Raw genomic sequence first — 22130 nt, forward strand, 5'->3', positions numbered from 1 at the left:
TTATGTTTTAAATTCAAACTTCCACTATTAAAATTAAAATAGATGTTTTAATTTGATAGTTTATAAAATTAATATGCCTTGCCTTTATATGTTAGATATATTCGTTATGTCTTACTCACTGATATTCATGGTATGATTAATTGCAGGACAGCTACAATAAATCCTTATTATTTCCGTACTCTGATAAGATATACGAACATACCTAATACACATTAAAAACTAAGATTCATTTTTAACATCATAATAAAATTGAAGTAGGAAACAAGCGAATATCAACCTTGTGCATGTATCCTTCAAGTAACGGGCCGGAGTTAGTTTAAAACTCAAATTCGTTGTTTCAGTTCATTAATATTTAATAAACATTAAGTATGCAAGTTACACAGATCACCTCCCACTAGGTGGTGCAAATAGGAAGCTCTTAATCGTCACAAAATAAGACACCGTGCCTCACCGCGCAATAAAATCCCTATAAAAGTACGGTCACTCAGTTCCGTTGCTACTACATTTAATTGGAAGATCATATAAACTTTAATTGCCTAAAAGATCTTGTTTTGTTACTGTTTTTTTTTTTAGTATGAATAATAGGTAGGCGTTTGACCACTATCACACCTGATGGTAAGTGATTATGCGGTCTACGGTGGAGCACGCTTTTACCTATGAGATACCTACCTCTATTTACTCTTGCTTTAAAAAGACCTGGATTGTACTGTTATCAACTTATCACATTGTCTCGCATTTTTATTGGGTTGGTAAGAAAGTAATGAGCGAATCATAACCAATATTGTAATTTTTATTTAATTTATTATTTTAATCATTTATCAAAAATATAACGGCCTTCGTTATCTACTACTTGTCTCCATCGTTCTGGTAAAGAATGAATAGCATCGGCGAAGAAGTTCTTAGGTTTAGATTCAAAAAACTCAGCTATGTACTGTCGTAGATGGGCTTGATCATCGAACTTTTTTTCATTCAAGGCATTGCTTAGCGATCTGAACAATGCGTAATCCGTAGGTGCCAAGTCTGGAGAGTACGGTGGATGAGGTATCACTTTCCAACCTAGCTCCAATAGCTTTAGCCGAGTCACTTTTGCAATGTGTGGGCGAGCATTGTCGTGTAAGAAAAAACTTTAGCATGCTGTGGACGATTCTGACAGATTTTTTGGTTTAAATTTTCAAGCTGATTACAGTATACTGATGCGGTAACAGTCATTCCACTTGGTAGGAGTTCCCAGTGAATAATACCATGAATATCCCACCAAACGGACAGCATAACTTTTTTCGGGTGAGGCTCTGTTTTTGGTGCCTCTATTCCTTTTTCGTTTGGAGCTAGCCACTGACGTTTGCATGTGTGATTTATATATAAGACCCATTTTTCATCTCCAGTGATAAGATGGTCCAACCAGTTGAATGTGCGGCGAAAAGACAGAAGTTGTATGCAGATATCGGCACGGCGGTTTAGTTGATCTCTATCAAGTTCGTGCGGTATCCAAACACTGTATTTGTAGTTTTTTCCCAACTCGTGTAAATGTGTTTCTATGGTGACATGAGAGCAGCCTAACTCGGTAGCAAGAGTACGACTCGTTAGCCTCGGATCTCCTTCAATTAAGGTTTTTAATTTGGCTACATCAATCTTCACCGGTCGACCAGACTTAGGTTGATCTGATAATGAAAAGTCGCCACTACGAAACCGCTGGAACCATCGTTTCGCCGTGGCCTCAGACACAACTTCAGGAGCAACACGCTGACATATATTACGCACTGCTTCGGCGGCTGAATGGCCAGACTGAAATTCATATAGTAAGCAATGCCTTACATGCACTTTTAATTCGTCCATTTTCTTCCTTATATTAGCTCGGCGACAGCTAGTGAATGACTGACGAGAAACTGTGCGACTCGCCCTTTATATACTTTCGACCATAGAAGATTCTAGAACTCTCTCAAAAATTTTATGTGGAATTCAATCGATCGCTCATTACTTTCTTACCAACCCAATATATATCTTCGTCATAAATTTTATTTATTTATCTTATGGTTTGGAATTGGAACCGTGAAGCCATGTAGTACGCTTGCCAGGCTGCTGCACATTTAGCACCATAGCTTTAATGAGCATGTACGATGTGTTACGCCTACGATAAATTCGTGTATCGAATTTGACAGCTAATGTACGGAAACATGCAGGCACTGTACATTTTATGATACCAGTTATGCTTAATTTGGGGCTAGATCGATTGGTGTGAGATGATAATGATCCAATATTTGATAATACGGCATCTTCTGGAGGTAATCCGAGGCACTGCATTCGGCATACCGACATGCGAGGCAATTACTGCCACGCGAATCCCAACGAGCCAGATAATGTCCTTCGTGGAATAACAAACAAATTAGAGAACTCTTATCGTTTATGGGAGCCTGGTACCTGGTGCTAATAATGATGTTTAAAGTGACCACACAAAGACACACAGACAAACGAAGAAGCGAAGCTTAAAAATATATGATTGTTAATTGGCGCGACCGATAAAATATATGACGGATGATATTCTCAATGAATGATGCAAGAACTAAGTAATCTAGAATAATTTCATACCTCTGGTGGACAAAGTAATTAATTGGTTCTTATGTCGGCAAAAATGTCTGCAACTATCCATTGTTGTCGCAAGTGTCCATGGATTATTTCAAGTCTTTAAGCCAGGCCAGTCTTTAGATTTGCATGCTTTTCAATTGGGTTGCGATGCAATGCATTCTTTTTAACCCCCGACGCAAAAACGACGTCTGTCTGTTTTTCTGTCTGTTTGGCTGTCTGTCTGTCTGTCTGTGGCATTGTAGCTCTCGAACGGATGAACCGATTTAGATTTCGATTTTTATTGTCTGAAAGCTGAGTTAGTTGGGAGTGTTCTTAGCCATGTTTCATGAAAATCGGTCACCTATGTCGTGGTCTTGGGTTTTTCAAAATTTTTATTTTTCACTTGACTTACATGTAATTTTACGCTTTCCACTGCCTCTCGGCTTTTGAATATATTTCTGAATCCATTAAGCTCACCATATTACCTTCCAAATCATCACAGGATTCCACGCAGTCAAAATCATGACGTCACCGATGACACCCATGACAGCATTGACAGCCCACACTGTCAACTGTCATTGTCGCCGACGCAGTGCCCAAGATGGCGGCGCAAGGTCAATGACCTCGGCCAGAGGTCAACCGGCGACAGAACCTTTACATTTTTGATACATAACGAGTTTATCCTGATGGCCAAATTTTAAGGTATTTGGCCATATGCCATTTTCTGACTCCCTTAACATTAACTTGAAAGTCAGGTAAATGAAACGCTCATATTTTTATTGAAATAGTTTGGTCAGAAAACGTACCTAACGTTTTTTCGTAATTGGTTGAAAACTGTCGGATTGTCTCTATGGCATGGTACGGTCATGTAATGAGGAGGGATGAATGTCATATAGGCAAAACAATGTTGGAGATGAATGTTGATGGATGGGGAGGGAGGGGTAACCCAAACAACGATGGATGGATTGTGTGAAAGAGGATATGGGAAAGAAAGATGTAACTGTTGAGATGACTAAAGATAAAGGAGAATGGAAGAGGAAGACGTGTTGTACCGACTCTACATAACGTGGGATAAGGGTAGGAGGAAGAAGAAGAAGACATAGATCGATCAGTTAATAACAATATCAGAGCGACCGAGGTCTCCGGGATGCTGAAAAACACCACTAAAACATTAACAAAAGAAGCTTGTTCACAACACACAAGTCAAATTTCGCCAATTTAGTCAAAATAGTCAATCTTACACTGTTCTCTCCTAGTTTTTTCCAATCAGTACATACTTGACACCAAATTTAATATGCCCTCAAACCCACTATTTTGGTTAAGTCAAGTTTTGGTTGGTGGTGGTATTTTGATTTGGTTGGTCACTATTTATTTTACATCCTGTATAATATTTTTTATTACTTTGACAAATTGACACTTTAAATAACCTTATTCTTTTACGTTTTTTGTCGGGAATTTGAATAAAGTAGCCATTGTCGGCCCCATAAAACACCGCCAGGCTTACAAAGTTTCAAACCGCTTTGTGTATTAGGCTCAAGTTTCAAGACGAAATCCTCTTTTATTTTCGGCTAATGTTTTATTTATTTTTACTTTTTTTGATCGCTTTATCGGCTTTTTCGTCTCTGGTGCTATTGCGATCGCTGACAAAGCTTTTACCATAAAAGCAATTTAAAAAATAAACTTTTCTTTGGATTTTAGTGAAGTCAACCAAATGTTAGGGACATTGATGATACACAGTGAACTTGAAGTTAGCAACCACATACTTAAACGGTAATGGGTAATAACTAATTGAAACAACGCATTTTCTTAATATCGATCTTAATTTTAATTTTAAATTGAAATTTGGTGGTAGATTCATAAAAAAAATTGTCTGTTTTATTTGCATTGGAGATTCAATTGCAAAATTCATTGTTAATTTAGATTTCACATTTCGAAGTGTCACTTCATATTGGTCAGAAGACTTTAAAACAATAGCCAATAGCGAATAAGACAAAGTCGCTGCGTATGCGCACCCGAAATGCGCGATCAAGATGCGCCTGGGCCCGTATTATGTAGATTTTACACAATGCTTCTAAACTCGCGCATTCTGTGCACGCGCGATGGATACGATCTTGCTAAATAAAAACAAAGGTTTTGAAAGTTACGAAATTGAGTTTGTTCTTTATCATGCAGAAACGCCTGCGAGCGATTCTACATATTTTTTAAGTTAAAAGAAAAATGAACTAAGATGCATTCTTATATTTACTATAAATATGTATTATAATTCATAGATGTCGCTAATATACGCCACCCTGGCGTTAGGGAGTTGAGAGAAGGCATGGAAGAATTCGCACACATCCAGCAGGCTTCCGTGGCTAAGTTGGTCATAGCGACAGCTCCTGCAAAGCCGTAGGTCGCAGGTTCGAGTCCTGCCGGAGGTGTGATTTTTTTCATTTTCCCTTAAATTTACGAAATTGAAGTTGTAACCAAATTTTCGGTCAAACAACGTTCTTTCTTACCAAAAATTTTAGCATTTGTTTACGCTCTAAACACATAATCAGCAAGGACAGTTAGGATAGGACAGTTATAAATATGAACATGTAAAGTGGCCGGACCGGACCGGGTGGCATGCGTAAAAGCATTTTTCCAACTTAAAAAAACCGGCCAAGAGCGTGTCGGGCCACGCTCAGTGTAGGGTTCCGTAGTTTTCCGTATTTTTCTCAAAAACTACTGAACCTATCAAGTTCAAAACAATTTTCCTAGAAAGTCTTTATAAAGTTCTACTTTTGTGATTTTTTTTAAACATATGGTTCAAAAGTTAGAGAGGGGGGGACACATTTTTTTCCTTTAGGAGCGATTATTTCCGAAAATATGAATATTATCAAAAAACGATTTTAGTAAACCCTTATACATTTTTAAATACCTATCTAACAATATATCACACGTTGGGGTTGGAATGAAACCCTAACAAAACATTTTTTTCCACTTTTTAATTTACCACTTTGTCGGCGTGATTGATATACATATTGGTACCAAATTTCAGCTTTCTAGTGCTAACGGTTACTGAGATTATCCGCGGACGGACGGACGGACGGACAGACAGGCATGGCGAAACTATAAGGGTTCCTAGTTGACTACGGAACCCTAAAAAGGGGTGCAAAGCCAACAAGTTTTGCTGACTATACAAAAGACAGTTTCCTGTGTTTGTGAAAATATAAGAAACTAGCAAACCCCCGGCTTCGGTCGCGTTAGAAAGAGACAAAAAGTAGCCTATGTCACTTTCCATCATCCCTTCAACTATCTCCACTTAAAAATACACGACAATTCGCCGCTCCGTTTTGCCGTGAAAGACGGACAAACAAACAAACACACACACACACTGTCCCATTTATAATATTAGTATGGATGTTATAACTAATATTGTTATACTACGAACTTAAGTAACTTTGAAATTGCGAACGGGTGTACACAATACCAGCCCTAAATTTTAATGCTACTCGAACGTGGAATTTTAATAAACCTTTGTTCGGGATTTTGCCAATAATTCAATACGAATGAAAAAAACTCGTTAGGAGGTCCGTGGGGAAGGGAGCCTGAATTATTGTGTTCGGAAACGCCTCTTTTTACCATATCTAATATTTTAATACCTTTTTATATCGTTAATGAGTTTCTAAGTCGATGTCGGTGCCTTTTGCCTTTTTGGTAACACTGGCTCCGAATGTTTTTTTTTTTTTTAATTTATCTCCTACTCTGTTTATTCTGATGTAGGTATGTAATGTACATATGTTAGTTAGTGTGGGTATAAATTAAATATAATAAGACCATACCATCCCATACATTAAAATGCGACCGCCCACGAACGCGCTTACACTCCACCACACATAGATGGCGCCACAAAAAAAAATGTCTTGTAGCTTTCGATTATACTTGTAGATGGCGTTAAGTGTCACTTTTGACATAGATTTACGGCTCGGAATTGACACTTAATGCCAATCTACAAATAATCGGTGGCAACCAGGCATTTTTTTGTGGCGCCATCTATGTGTGGTGGAGTGTAAGCGCGTTCGTAGGCGGTCGCATTTTAATATGGGATGGTATGATCTTGTTATATTTAATTTATGGTGTGGGTCAAATCTTAAAATCTAAATTTTAATTTCTGGGTGGAATATGAAATGCCTACGCAGGCCTACGAATGGAGTGAGCTCGCCCAGAAGATGCCTGTTCACCCTTGAAATGAAATGAAATGAAATATTTATTTTCCAAGTAGACACATTACAATGCGCTTATGAACATCATGAGTTGATTTGAAGGTTGCCGGGTTATAATATGGACTCGGAAATATAGCCGCCGGCAAGGAATTAGAGAAAAAGAACTCCCCGAACGAACCAAAATCTGTCTATCGATTCGTCAAAATTGCATGGGATTGGCTACTTATATACACATAGCTACGATCGATCAACAGACTGGTCGCTCGATCGGTTTGGTTTAGTATCACACCCAACGTACGTATAAGGCCACGTCCTTGCGCCTGCGCCGTACATTCTACTGCCGGTGAATGGAGCCCTAAATACTGGCCGGGCTCCGAAGAAAGTACAGGGTGCGTAGACGAGTGCCCTATCGTTTATACCGTGGCAACGCAACGAAAATAATACTGTCGCACTAATATTGAAGAGAGAGAGAGACACAAAGCGTTTCATTGTCGTAGAGCCAGCGATTGTCTTCTTAGGTAGGTAGGGTAAACTCGCCTCATTCGGTGACACGCCTAATTTGGTGAAACAACCAAAAATCGTCTTTCGGAATAGTGCTTAATTCAAAGCTTGTATCACCGAATTAGGCGTGTCACCGAATGAGGCGTGTTTACCTTACTTATGTAAAGCAAGTTTTAATGCACAGTTTTCTTAGCTCCTTTATAATGGAGTTAGGTATGTAGTGGCTGATTTTTGATTAATAACTTTTAGCAAAAATTGATTTAAAACTTCATTTATTTATAAATTACTACGTGAAAACTACAGGGGGAGCAAAAAACGGCACAAATATGGTCACGTAGTTTGGGTATGTTCCCTATAAGCTCTATCCGCTAGGTACCTGGTTCTAAAAATAACCGCTATGCAGGTCACCAGAGTAGAACGCAAAAGGAGTAAAACATCAATGATCTATAAAGGGAGGTAATCTCGATCGATCGATAATTAAAAGCGGCACGATTTATGCGCGCGCGCCGGCTCGTTACGCGGTAAGGAGGTTAAATATGATTTATTGTAAAATAACTATAAAAAGAAAAGGGTTGATTAAAATATATAGCTAACTAAATATTTAGAGGCTGTTTTTAGCTGGAAAAAGTTAAATTAGATAATTTTGCAACAGGAGCTTAAATAAGAGATTTAATAAGGTTTTTATAGACGTTTTAACAATGGTTTCTCAATGCACCGCCATCTTTTCTGCTTTGCCCAAAGGTTGACTGGTAGAGAATGCCTCATGGCATTAAGCTCGCCTTTTGGTCATTAAGTTTTTTTCTTTTTTGGAATAAAGTAAATAAAATAACACTAAAAAAGTTTAACGGTTAATTAAAATATAATAATTAACACCTACGAGATAGGGACAATATTTTTTTTATCAAAGTTAGTCGTCATTATTTGTTGTTGACTAAAATGAATAGAGTTACAACTCTTCCCTTACTTATTCCTCTATGGTACAGTCAACCAATTGGAACCCTAGGCCACTGTAGAACTATGTCATAGTGACGTTATAAATCCGATTGTAAGAAATCTCTTACTGCTTGTCATTATGACATGGTTGTAGAGTGGCGGTTCCAATTGGTTGACTGTACATATGGGGTTTCGTGACGAAAAATCGATCTGAATTAAGATTTTTATGCCTCTGAAAAACCTATAATTTATGAGTTGTTATATTTAGTTTTTCTAACACATCTCGGTATTCTCGGTTACCCAGATACTAATTTAGGCATATATAATCCGTCCTAAAGATCCTCACTCAATCCCAGAGAAGAGGAAGACACCCCAACCCATGTTGTATTTAGGCATTATTGTAATACTTTTGCCAAACACACAAAGCAGGTTGAATAAATGCTAAGAATTAAATACTACTTAAGTACTTACCTGCTTCAAATTCGCATTGGGCATTTCAGGCAAATATCGCAGACCTGATCATATTTACGGCGGGTATGTTGGAATCTGTATCGATTTCTCCATGCCCGCACCTGTCCGATAACGCATGATCAATGCGCATGCGCAGGGCTTGTTACTATTGGTTATGTACCTCTAGTGCTTGAGCACCAGTATTATTTGACCTGACTGGCTTAAGTAATAAAATCCTGAATATCAGCAAGAAAAAAATCATAAATGATGTCTTTGGTGTGTTCTAGGTACCAGTTTGCAAAACTGTCATTATAAGTAGCAGCAGAAGCGCAAAACCTGGTGAGCAGACGTTACCAATGTCAGTAGTTGGCAATCCGTAGCAAACGAAAAACAATTGTGACTCTTTAGCCCTGGAATATGAAAAGAGCTACAGAGATTGATTGTAAATGACACCCCCCCCCCCCCCCCCCCAACCCATGGTTTTCCAACACATGGTGGTCCAGAAGGGAGATGAAAGCCCATAACCTAACCCCTATGATAACCCAGAATCGAGCATCCTGGCACCGGTACAAAAACACATTGAAAAAATTTTATTTACTCCAAACCCAACATTAAAGTTGTTGTCGTTGACTATTTTTTACTTTTGTAAGATTAGTGCTTGGATACCTTGGGTAGGACATACTTGCATGTTTAAATTAAATTACATACTTTTTTATCATTGTATGAAATACAAAATAAGTGGTTCAACATAAATGGTGGAGGGTAGAATAATTTTCTGCCAACAAACTGCTGTGCAGTTTGGCAGATAAGTACAACACTTTATTGTAAGTTTTCTTTTCTTATAACGAAAAAAAAAAAGAGGCCCGGCCGCAGATAGAATTGGGACTAAGTGTGTTTTCACATTATCCGATCCGATATCGGATGTCGGAAGGATTTAAAAGGCAAAAATCACAGATAGCGGCTTAAATGTGTGAGATATCGGTCTTACATCCGATATCCGATCGATCGATCGATCAGAAGAAGAAAAAAATATCCATCATCTACATCAGCATTTTGAACACATGTCTTAAAAATACGGCCTCAAAAAACAAGAAAAATTGAGACACGCTTGTATGCAGGCCAGTGGCCCGTTTCTCGAAAGGTACAAGCCTTGTATTACAAGTGTGTTTCCATGACAACCCATACGATTTGACAGTTCGCGCACTTGTAATACAAGGCTTGTACCTTTCGAGAAACGGGCCCCAGTTCGAGTAATCAATTCTGCAAGAAATCAGAATAGCAAACCGGCTAGTTTTAAAATTAACGCCACAACTCTTGCTCGAGTTATGGCGACACTTCTGGCAGGGCGATATTTTTAAATTACTTTTAGATATTTTTATGAGGAAAATATTGAAATTTTAACTTGCAACGATCATTTAGCCTTTGAAGTTTTTGCGTTTATTTATGCTCCTTATCTTAGTTTTTATCTCACTGCATTAAATATGAAGGCCTGTAGGTAAATTGTAGGTATATGTGGCTTTCAATCACAAAAGTCTCCTTAGTCCGTTTTCACATTATCCGATCCGATATCGGATGTCGGAAGGATTTCAATAGAAAAAATCCAAGATGGCGCCTGTAATATGTATGGGATATCGGTCCGACATCCGATATCGGATCGGATAATGTGAAAACGCACTTACAATTCAAGAGCAGTAGGGTCCTTTTCATCTGACATTGCAAAAGAAATTTCTACAGAAAGGTCCTACGTACCATCACGCCTGTATCTCAAAAAGGGTAGGCAGAGCACATAAACTACTCATTAGGCACATGAAACGATTCATGTTTCAGTACCACTTTTGGCAAAACGGGGTTAAAAGAAAATGAAATTGTTACACTGAAGTGACAGGTTGCCAGCCTCTCGCCTTCGCCACAATTTAACCCATATCCCGCAGTCAACTTCTACGACACCCACGGGAAGAAAGGAGGTGTCGAAATTCTTAACCCTTCAGCACACGGGCACCCACAATTCTTATGGGGAATTGTGTAAAATTAAAGACCCATAAGAACCCTCTGATGAAAAGCTACAGATGCTTCCAGATACGTTGTTTGGCCGATACAGGCGGACTGCAAACCAACTGCAATGTCTTTGAGAACTACACGCTAGTTTCCATACAATTTAAGATACAATAGAGTTGCAGTCCGTCTATCTCCACCATTATATTTTACTACATCATTCAACACACTCAGCCTACTTCATTCAATTACCAAAAGCATATGGCGCCTCGTCATCGTCACCAAATGGCAGCGCCATACATAGCGGCCGTGACGTCATCATTCTCGTGACGTCACACCTCCCATTTATGGACACCATAATGAGCTTGCGATTATGGTAGGTGTCGGGGCAAGCGGCGATAATTGGACATGAGATGTTTTGACAGGTTTGTCTGAAATGTTTAGTATAATAGACATAATAGTTAGTATTTGGCCAACCTTAAATATTACTGTTTTAGCTAAAAGTTACTTTGATATTATTTCTCTTATAGACCTTGTTCTTATTGTTATAATTTATTTTTACGTAACTTTAGCCGGACATTACGAACTCTCCACAATCACCAACATAAGTATAGATTTTAAACATATTATTCCTAATTAGTCACCTACATTTGGAGGTCTCTGAGAGGCATTCCTGAAAAGCTCAAAAAAGCATTTTTAGCGGGTTATAGGTATTAGTATGCTTATGAAGAATTTTTCTTATTTCTGTATCTATGATAAACAAATAAACTACATAAAATTAGCTTGTTTGGCATGACCAAGTGTGGCAATTGCAAATATTGTATTAGGTACTAAACTAATTCCCTTTACACACATTAAATTGCAAAATGTGGTCTTGGAAAAGACTGGCTAAAGTTAACATTCATCAAATACTACTCGGATACGGAGTGTAGAAAGAAAATAAGGAAAATCTATTTAAACAGAACAGTCGCAAAAATGTCTAGCTACAAATTTCTCCGATGGCGTTAGGGACCACCGAGGGTATGGCATGAAATTATTCGTTATTTACGGAGTGAAGTACGCTGTCAGCGATTTGAAATCAGTGTTCCTTTAATATATTCACATTCATATTCATATTAATTTATTAATAATTAATAATTATTATAATACCTAATATACCTATAAGACACTATAAAACCAGTCGCACTACCAATGATGCATTTATCTCCTACATATCAAATTACATTAACGCCTAAAATATACAGAGTACCAGGAAACCAGAAGTGCAGAGGATGCGTTAAGGCCGGTAGCGCCTTGAGCGCCTACGTACACCCACCGCGAAATGTATTGGCATTACGAATTAAAATATTACACACTGACTCACGATGGAATTTAAGGTTATAACTGTGGATTTATATTGATTAATATGGTGTTAAAATCGGCAGGAAATTTAGCTGTTTCCCAATTCATAAGGAACGTACTTACTTCAAAGAAATGTGTGGTTCTGTGGTGGTTCTCATTAGATATGGATTCTGCTATATGACTTTGAATGCACATGCTTAACAATGCAATGAAGCATTGGGCACCTTTATGTAAATAATAAAAAACTACATGTCCTCGCTATATAAACATACATATAAGGAAATAAATTAGTTTTGCATAATACTATAAATCATATTTAAAACAATTTAAGTTATAACGACAGCGATCATTGGCATATTAAATAAGTTATACATGTCGATCTTATATCTCGGCCAGATCACTCCACTGGACTCCTCATGTCGCAAGGCGAATTGATTGTTATGACTTAATAACCACGTGGGCGCGAGCTAAGAGCTTGCATCAGTGTCCGTCAAACTGATCACTTTACTGTTAGATAGAGCATCTAAATTTAAAGCAATGTAACTGCGGTCTGGAAGAATGTGACAGTAATCCTTTGAGGTCCTATACTTTGTAGGTACTATAATGTCTGAATTAAGGTTAGTTGATTATTATTCACTGCAAGATGTGCTCATATAATAAATTACTTTAAAACTTTAAGTACTGATTTTGTAATGACCATAGGATCCAATTTTTTTATTACGAATATGGAGGATGGTACCTCGCCTCTTATTAAACTCAAAACTTGGAAAGGTCCCATAAGTGAAGTGAGATCAAAATTGGCAAAGGTCTCATGAAAGGCTTACGGTCGTTTTTCTGCGCATTTTGTACCGATACCTTTTATGATTACTTAAAATTTTTATATGACACCTGAAAATCATGAAAAAGAAGCCAATCCACTGACGCAAAATATTAAATAACACAAGACGTTTAAGGGGAATTTTTGAAAAATATGCAACTAGCAATTTGTTAGTCACCGGGTCACCTCACGGAGTCTGTAGGAGGCAGTCTACCGCTCAAGCCAGCGGCCATTGCATAAGTGCATTTACACGTAAAACATGTCCGACAGATTGCACGCCCGATAGACGTGTAAGGGATTAGTTGCACATTCGAATGTATAAATTACTTCTCCCATTAGCTACTGGCCTAGCCAACGCGACAGTTTGACGCTACGTGGCGATCGAAACAAGGGCTGATCCAGCTGCGTGCCTAGAGGGGAGGAGGGGGGGGGGGGGGCAATGTCACGCAGGGTCACGTCACACGTGGTTTATTTGTATAGGTAACCTAGGCTCCATATCCGTGTATGGATCGAAACGCAGTCTGGCTTAGCAATGTACAAGTTGCAGAACCAGAAATTACTGGAAATTTTTATAAGAAAATTCTCATCCGAGTTGCCAATGAGAACATTTCCTTAAAGATTCGGATGTATAACTCAATGTTATCAATAGTTGACGATCGCTTCATTTGATGTTTGAGTTACACCACAGAGTTACACACTGGCGTTTATTATCAACTTATCAAATGCCATAGGAATTAACCCTAAAAGCTTGGCCACACATGCGCGTTTTGAGAGCGTAGGCGGAGCGTAAGCGGAGCGCAATGATAGCGGTGCGCCGCGCCGGACGAACGCTGGCGTTGCGCCCCCGGCGGGAACTAACGAGCGCGGGTTGCGGGCGGAATGCGCGCGGATTGCGAGGGGAACGCCAGCGTTCGTCCGGCACACCGCTATCATTGCGCTCCGCTAACGCTACGCTATCAAAACGCTTTATGTGTGGCAGAAACTTAAAGATTGACCATAAATCTGCCAAGAACTTTCCAAAATTCGCAATTTTGAAAACTTTTCTTAGGTACATTGCTAGTCTGGCTCTGTCGCGCCACTAGTGCCACTAAAGAAGAGTGTTAGGGACAGCTAGCTACGATAGTTTTACAACGTTTTCGAAACGTACACGATTGTGACGTTGGCTAGGTAACCTGGACCTTTCTACTGCTACTGTCGTTGCATGCCTCTGTCTATTGGTTAACAGGTGGACGAAATATTTACCTTTCCTCTGACCTCAATGATGGTGAAGTATTTATTTAGTCTAAGGTAAAAATACTTGTAAACAGGCAACTGATTTCGAAGTGGCAAAATAAGTTGACAAAAAAATATAAGTGACAATCGAAGCTTCTTACCTAACTTCTCGAAAATCACTTTAAAAATTGCGATCTGTAGATCAAAGCATGAGGATCAGTATACGCTATTAGAATAGCTTAATTAAGTAGCTTATAAGTAAAATTTGCATGCTTATTCAAGTAGAATGTACGCACTTTTTGTATACTTACACTTAAGAACTCACTGTAACACTACATTTTTGCAAATAAATATTGATTGATTGATTGATATATTATATAAAATTTTGCTTATGCCTGTATTAAGACGTCCCAGAGTCTCAGCTCACCGTTACGGTTGGTCGGTTAAACCAATAATGAATATATCTTAAAGATAGTAAATAACATTTATCTGTGTTACACAAGACTTATCCTTCTTTTTTAGGGTTCCGTACCTCAAAAGGAAAAAACGGAACCCTTATAGGATCACTTTGTTGTCCGTCTGTCCGTCCGTCCGTCTGTCAAGACCCTTTTTCTCAGGAACGCGTGGAGGTATGAAGCTGAAATTTATATCAATTACTCAGGTCTACTGTCCCTTGAAGCTGTGAAAAAATCAAACTTCTAAGCCAACGCAATCAAAAGATTCAGCCGTTTATGCCGCAAATTTTCGACACTTGCAAGGGAATCAAAACCTACAGGGTGCTTCCCGTGAACTCAGAATCTTGAAATTTGGTACGAAGCAACGTCTTATAGCATAGATAAAGGAAAAATTACGAAAACCATAAATTTTTAGTTACATCACATAATATATTTTTTTTTAATAATTTTAACCTTACTACCCATTTCCTCATAAACGCGTAGAGGTATTAAATTGAAATTCATACCAAATACTCAGGTCTATAATACCTTTAAGCTGTAACAAAATCAAACTTCTATGTCAACGCAATCAAAAGAAACAGCAATTTAAGCTGCATATTTTGAAACTCGCAAGTACTCGCAAGGGAATCAAAACCTAAAGGGTACTTCCAGTCGACCTAGAATCTTGAAATTTGGCATGAAGCAACGTTTTATAGCACACATAAAGGAAAAATTCCGAAAACCTTAAATTTTTAGTTACATTACAAAATATATATTTTTTTAATAAATATAAACTTATTACTTTTTTCCTCATGAACGCGTAGAGCTATCAAGTTGAAATTCATATCAAATGCAGGTTTGTACGGAACCCTCGGTGCGCGAGTCCGACTCGCACTTGGCCGGTTTTTTTATTTATAGGTATGCTAAATCTAAACTAGCATACCAAGAGTTTTGCAACCATCTACTCACAAAGTTTAGCAAATACCTGACCGCCAGTTTTGCAACAGATGATCCGAGAGTTCCGACAGTAGATCGCTATCGGATGTGCCTTTCTGTCATATTTTATAACAGGCTGGTCCATTGAGTGTGTCAGTTTATTATGTCTCTAATCTCTAACCTTTACTTGGATCATCATCCTCCTCCTTGCGTTATACCGGCATTTGCCGCTGCTTGGGTCCGCTGTGACAACTAATCCCAAGATTTGGCGTAGGCACTAGTTTTACGAAAGCGAGTGCCATCTGACCTTTACGGTTATGAAAGCACATGTATTAATAAGTACTAATATCAAACTCTGTTTACTTAGGAACACAGTTTATGCCTTTGAAACATTGGGACTTTTTCAAAGGGGCTGGATGCCACTGGGAACCTTAAGAATGGCAGTTTCTTTGCACAATTTTAGTGGAGTAAAAAATGACTCGCATTAGAAAGGGACATGACGATACGGGATGATTTAATTTGCGGGATCTCCGAGCTCTCTACATAAATTGACACAGCGACTCGTTCCGTTATCGTTTGTAGTGTGAGTCATTCATTAAAGCTACCACCACCTCGGTTTAGGTTTTGGTATTTTTTTTTATTCTTTATAATTGTAACTTTTTAATGTTTATCTTTCAATTGTTTCAGGATATCACAAGATGAGACTGAAGTTACCGATAACGAGTACATAGCGTAGCTGATGTCATCGCAAAAAAACAGGTAAATAAAACTGAATTAACACAGCTAACCCTTCTATCGCCAACAACGTTATCTCTTCAAAATATGCATCTACATGATCTTCACAGTAATCATAAATTTATTACTTATTGTTGATCTACAGTTCAATTGGCGTCAAAAATTATGAAATGAAATAAAACCGCTATTAAAGTTAATGTCACAGGAATTTAGGACAAATATTGCCAAGAATTATCTGTCTTATGAAAAGAATGCAACTGAGAATTTCGGTATCTACTTCTACATTATATATGTCGAAATACATTCTGCACAGTTCAGACTTATTTAAAAATAACGTTTCATGCGAACCAATCTTAGACCCGTTTGGAATGTAGAAAAAAAAAACGAAAATTATAGTAAATGATGTTACTTTTAGGTACTTAGTTACTAACAATATATGTAAATATTAAAAATACTCTCGAAAATATGACATTGATTCAGCACAATATAAAAATAATCGATAAAGTTCATATAGTGTACCTTAATGATTCAATAAACATTAATAAATAGATGTTTAAATAAATTGGAGTTATCTGACATTTGGAAATATCAACCATTTTTTCCCATTAACTGTTTACAGAAAATACCGATGATAACGAATCACCGTTATAAGTAACCAACGATACCGTGGATAACGGTGCGAATAAACAAATGACAGATGAAACCGGCCCCACAGACAAACAAGAAGATGGCGATAACGTAAAAACCGAAAACGAACCGAAAGAACCGAAGAGAACCGTTTCTTTTAACAGAGACGTACACGTCAAGAGATTCGGTGAGTCTCGTTATGGTGATACCTACTCTTGAACACTACCATGTGTGTCGCGGTGAAACATCTAATGATAAATTTAAAATCTTACTTTGACTGGTGTCCTAACGATATTTTTAAATTATATAAATTATTGAAGCTTCATATATGTAGCAATACAATAACCAGAGACCGGTGCTTGCATTTCCGACGTGTTTGCACCCTCATACAATCCCACACGCGGTGTGGTTAAACATACTTCACATTTACAAGTAAGGACACATATCGATCTCACGTATGCCATTTGGACTACATAACGCACCGTCAGCGGTCGCAAATTAACATCTTAAGTCCTCTAAAAAAACAAATTCGAATAGAATCTCTAAGATTCGAAATTCAAATTTCTAAAAGTGCTTATAATTAGACTTATATTGACCGGGATATAGACCGTGATTACCTTTTTGATTTTTGTCGAGCTCCCGATATTTCGACGCAGTTGCATGCATCATGATCACGGAAAACTGACTTTCCTCTGGAAAAACCTGGTGTGTACAAAGTTGAGTGCAGTTGTGGCAGTTCTTACATAGGGCAGACCAAGCGCACTATTGCCTGCAGAATTAAAGAACACATTGCTGCAGTCAAAAAGAACGATACTCGCAAGTCTGCTATTGCTCAACATCTCATTGAGTCGGGTGCAAATCATTGGATCGAGTTGCATAGTCCTAAGGTAATTTCGACGGAACGCCACTACATACCGAGATTGGTAAGAGAAGCCATTGAGATTCACAAATATAAAAATTTCAATCGTGAGGATGGCTTCAAACTATCTAATGTATGGAATCCAGTGATTTGTTTGTGTAAAAAACCGGTGAAGTCAGAATTGAACAAACGTAGTGACACTGTGAGTGTAGTATGTTTGGACAGACCATCGAGTGTGAATGCGACCAGTGAGAACGTATAAAATATAGCGCAACGAAAACAGTTTGCACATAATAATATAAGCTATACAAAATTGTATCGTAATGCGTACCTCTTATTTTGACCACAGCGATAATTCATATTTTGGGATTTCCACATAGGAGATGTGGAAAGCAGTAGGCATTTATGTAGCCATATGGTAGTAAAACTATTTCTATTTCCACTTTGGTCGTTTTTTCACTACGAACTATTAAATCACTACGCTCAGGATGCAATTATAGAATCCTTCGCTTCGTTGAGGATAATAATAATAATGTACCACCTAATGTATACCTTGTTTATCGCAATAAAGTAATTCATTCATTCATTCATTCAATTTACGCCATCGTTGTAAATATGTAATTTTCCCCTCACTAGCTCGGAAACACGTGTTTTAATATCATTTAATGCCAGATGGTAAAAAAGCATTTTATCCACTTGCGGATAAAGTAATTTGACCTTGAATATAGTCAAATATTCTGCTTTAAAATTGATAAAAGTGGGTGAATCTAGTGATGAAGATGATTTACTACCTGTGGAAGCCGTGATAAACGAGTTTTTGAGTTGTAGGTACTTTCCTCGCTATAGTGAGGGGAAAAGTTTGTGTTACACACAGGTGCAATATATTTTACTTATCGTTTGTTGAAATAATCACCAAGTTCAGGATTCTATTCTCGAACTGTAGTAGAATTCGTTCACTTGCTCGTTTCTCAATGCCACACTCAGCGTTAAAATAGATCTTTGCACCCTTGTATAACGTTGTGAACGCTGAAAGTGAACGCAGCCGACGCGCGCGAAGGAGGGTAGATCGCACGCTGCCTATGCAACTTTAACATCCACCCGCCTTCGTCAGTTTTCCGTGATCATGATGCATGCAACTGCGTCGAAATATCGGGAGCTCGACAAAAATCAAAAAGGTAATCACGGTCTATATCCCGGTCAATATAAGTCTAATGAAAATAACCGTGAATCATTCAAAACTCTTAGTGCTTATAATATCAAACAGAATTTGAAAATTCCATATTCAAAAATTACTTGCAGACCTGAAAGTTCGAATAATTGCCGATCATCTTGTTCGATATACATGGTGTGTTCAAGAGTGTAGCCGGTAAATATGCGTCTCTCTATTAACCACTCACACATACTGAAAGTGAAAAGGACGGGTTGTTAACATACTAATTTTCGATTAACGTTCATCTAACTGGTATGTCTGTGGCTTTTATAACACTTAGCACTTCTTCTCAACTTGTACTTACCAACACGAAAAATAAAATAACTGATACCTACATCAAAATGTACTTATGGATTTTGTATTTTAATGAGACGCTTGATTCACTGAGAATGAATATATGTACACGAAAATCTACGCCAGGTAATTTATTTCGTGTAGTTAAATGTTAATATGTACCCTTTATATGTTTAATGTCAAGCAATTATGTTAATCTTGTAATATTTTACGTTAAATAGTATTTTGAATGAATGAAACAAAGAACATTGTTTAATAATTATACCTACAATACAATCAAACGCTATATAAAGTATTTAATCAATTGTGTTCGCCATCAGATATATCGGAGCGACCGGTGCTCTAATTAATTGATCATAGAGGCTTGTTCCGATATTTTTGAGCTCCTTACTCGTTCCGTTATTTAGATTCTATAAATGCCTATATTTTGATTAGTGGCAAACACAAAGGCAATAATCCCACTGTGTAGAATAATTGTGGATTTTCATGCCTAAAGAGTTCTTACAAGCTTCATCCGCACGTCTTTATTGAACTGAAACATGAGAATCTATTATGGGTCGCCACATATGTTCATTATGTTCTACAGACAGAGATATTGTAGCTACTACTATATAACGACATGCAATAGTTTCATAAAAGTGTATAATCACGATACTTCCTAAATCAAAACTCAAGTTCAACATGTACAGTAAATTAACACGTCTACAGCATTGTGTTAATAATTAACACAAACGCTGACTCATTTAAGCAAAGGAAGTAATCAATTTGCAAGTTAATCCAGTTTTTTATTCAACAATACGCCACTCGAAGATCTGATTGAATTGTACTTATGCAGTCGCAATGAGTCCAATTAGATTATAAATTTAAACTCTTTGTGATTTTCGTTGGAAAGGGATTGGGAGGAGTTGGGAGGGTTGGATTATCAACATAGTAGATGGACATAGATATTATAAACTCGATTACATTTTCTCTCTTTAATAGTTATTTTTCGTAAAGGAAACAGAGGGTGAGCGTGACCGTACGAGTGGGAATGAAAGGGTGTATTACGGGGTACCTCAAGGCAGTGTCTTGGGGCCTACTCTGTTCTTGTTCTATATCTACAAAAGTGCGATAATATCGCAGCAGGTCCATTTATACCTGATATCGTTGCGGATACTGTCGATCTGGGGCAGACAGTAGGTGTTTCCGATGCGAGATAAGGAGCCATTGTTAACGGATCCGAAACAAAACAAGGTCAGAACGGGCACGATGACGTTGAAACTTGTACATTTTACGGTAGTACCTTTAGAGTAAAAAAGACTGGAGTAATTACTTTTTCCCCTCACTAGCTCGGAAACACGTGTTTTGTCCTTTAATACCGGCGGGTAAAAACGCATTTTATCCACTAGTGGGTAAAGTAATTTGACCTTGAGTAAAGTCAAATTAACTGCTTCAAAATTGATAAAAGTAGGTGAATCTAGTAATAAAGATGATTTACCACCTGGAACTACCACTGGAAGCCGTGATAAACGTATTTTTTGCGTTGTAGTTTCCTCGCTATAGTGAGGGGAAAAGTTTTGTGTTACACTCGGGTGCAAATGTATTTTACTTCTCGTGTGTTAAAAAACTCGCAAGTTCAGGATTCTATTCTCGAACCACTCGCTTCGCTAGTGGTTCAACTATAGAATCCTTTCACTTGCTCGTTTTTCAATTCCACACTCGGCGTTAAAATACAACTTTGCCCCCTTGTATAACAAATAACTATTGTAGGTATTGATGCTGGAAACAGGCAAATGCAAGGTCGAATGCAAATTAGAATACGTCATAGCTGTGTGGTATCTAGTGGTATGGTGGTAGATATCGATAGAGTTTGCTTTGTAGTTTCATATAAGTTTGTGATATTTCTAGAAATTACTTCACTTGACATTTTACTGATGTCTTACATTACACTTGTAGTATTGTCACCTTTATTTACTAAAACAACAGTGGACGTCCTTTTTATATTGTGATGGGTTGCAAAGCATTCATATGAAGTTTTTGTTTTAGATATTTTGTGTACAATCGATAAATTAAGAAGAAGCTAAACTTGTAATCCATAGTTTCCATACACATGTACAAAAAACTTTATCCGCATTTTTGAACTCATGCCTTCTTACAAAGCCATATACTAAGTACTCTGTAGCTGTACCTTATGGTGTACTCAGACTATATATGGGCAAATGCCAAACTTCGCATATAAAAATATTTGTTGTCAAACCAGTCGGGCATGCAGCCTAATTTGTTAAAAAAACACTGATAACAACTCAAACACAGAATAGTTTGCAAAAGACGAGACAATGTCTTACTGCGGATGGACAAGTTTTTGCGGTGATGATAAAAAATCGTGTTACGTAAGAAGCGATGTTTGTATTAAACCTCCTAACGATAAGACATCGACACCATTGTGGTGTAAAGTAAAGATAGCTCACGTTTTTACTTGTAACATAGAAATTAATCACAAGAAGTTTATTCTCGAACTCAAGTAGGCGATATAACTACACGTTAATATAAAAGTACCTATAGATTGTGTGTCATGTTACCGTTCTTTAAAAAAACTAAAGATATTAATCAAACAAATCCAGGTACATGTAGAAATACTAATATTAAGTATAGAGTTTCATCCAACATGGCGTTACATAGATTTGCAATTTTTGAGAAGTTCAACTCAACTGGGGACCGACACTTGTGAAAAGCTTGTAAATTAAATCAATTTAAATAATAATACGGTCAATTCACGCATTTACAATATCATTAATTATGAATTGCATAAAATAAAAAAGACTTCAACTGATTGCATTACTTTGTGTCTTTTTAATTCACATTTGGCTGTAGGTACTGCTGCAATCGCTGATTTGGCGGTTGGCGATGCCAAAATGATTGATTAACTGATATATGCAGCTAATGAACCAATCTTGTTTGTGAGAATATGTGGCTTTCCATTTATAAGGGTCCTGATTCCTGATGCAATGGTATCTCTATCAACTGATTTTGAAACACTAAAGTACCTTTTGTATACGAATGCCAC

The 22130-nt window shown here is 37.6% G+C and overlaps 1 protein-coding gene across 3 annotated transcripts in view; it reads left to right on the plus strand.

Annotated features, from left to right (window-relative positions):
• LOC125237680 (serine/arginine repetitive matrix protein 1) overlaps positions 1-22130 on the plus strand; it is a 125862-nt gene that overhangs the window by 50236 nt on the left and 53496 nt on the right. For 2 of the 3 annotated variants that reach the window (XM_048144823.1, XM_048144822.1), the window contains 2 exons: positions 16050-16121; positions 16717-16911. The exons of the other annotated variant lie outside the window; for it this stretch is intronic. In XM_048144823.1, the coding sequence (XP_048000780.1) occupies positions 16788-16911 (124 nt within the window). In that variant the 5' untranslated portion in view covers positions 16050-16121; positions 16717-16787. The remainder of the gene's footprint in view (positions 1-16049; positions 16122-16716; positions 16912-22130) is intronic. 3 annotated transcript variants of the gene reach the window in all.

Source organism: Leguminivora glycinivorella, chromosome 22 (genome assembly GCF_023078275.1).
Source record: "Leguminivora glycinivorella isolate SPB_JAAS2020 chromosome 22, LegGlyc_1.1, whole genome shotgun sequence".
Taxonomy (NCBI): domain Eukaryota; kingdom Metazoa; phylum Arthropoda; class Insecta; order Lepidoptera; family Tortricidae; genus Leguminivora; species Leguminivora glycinivorella.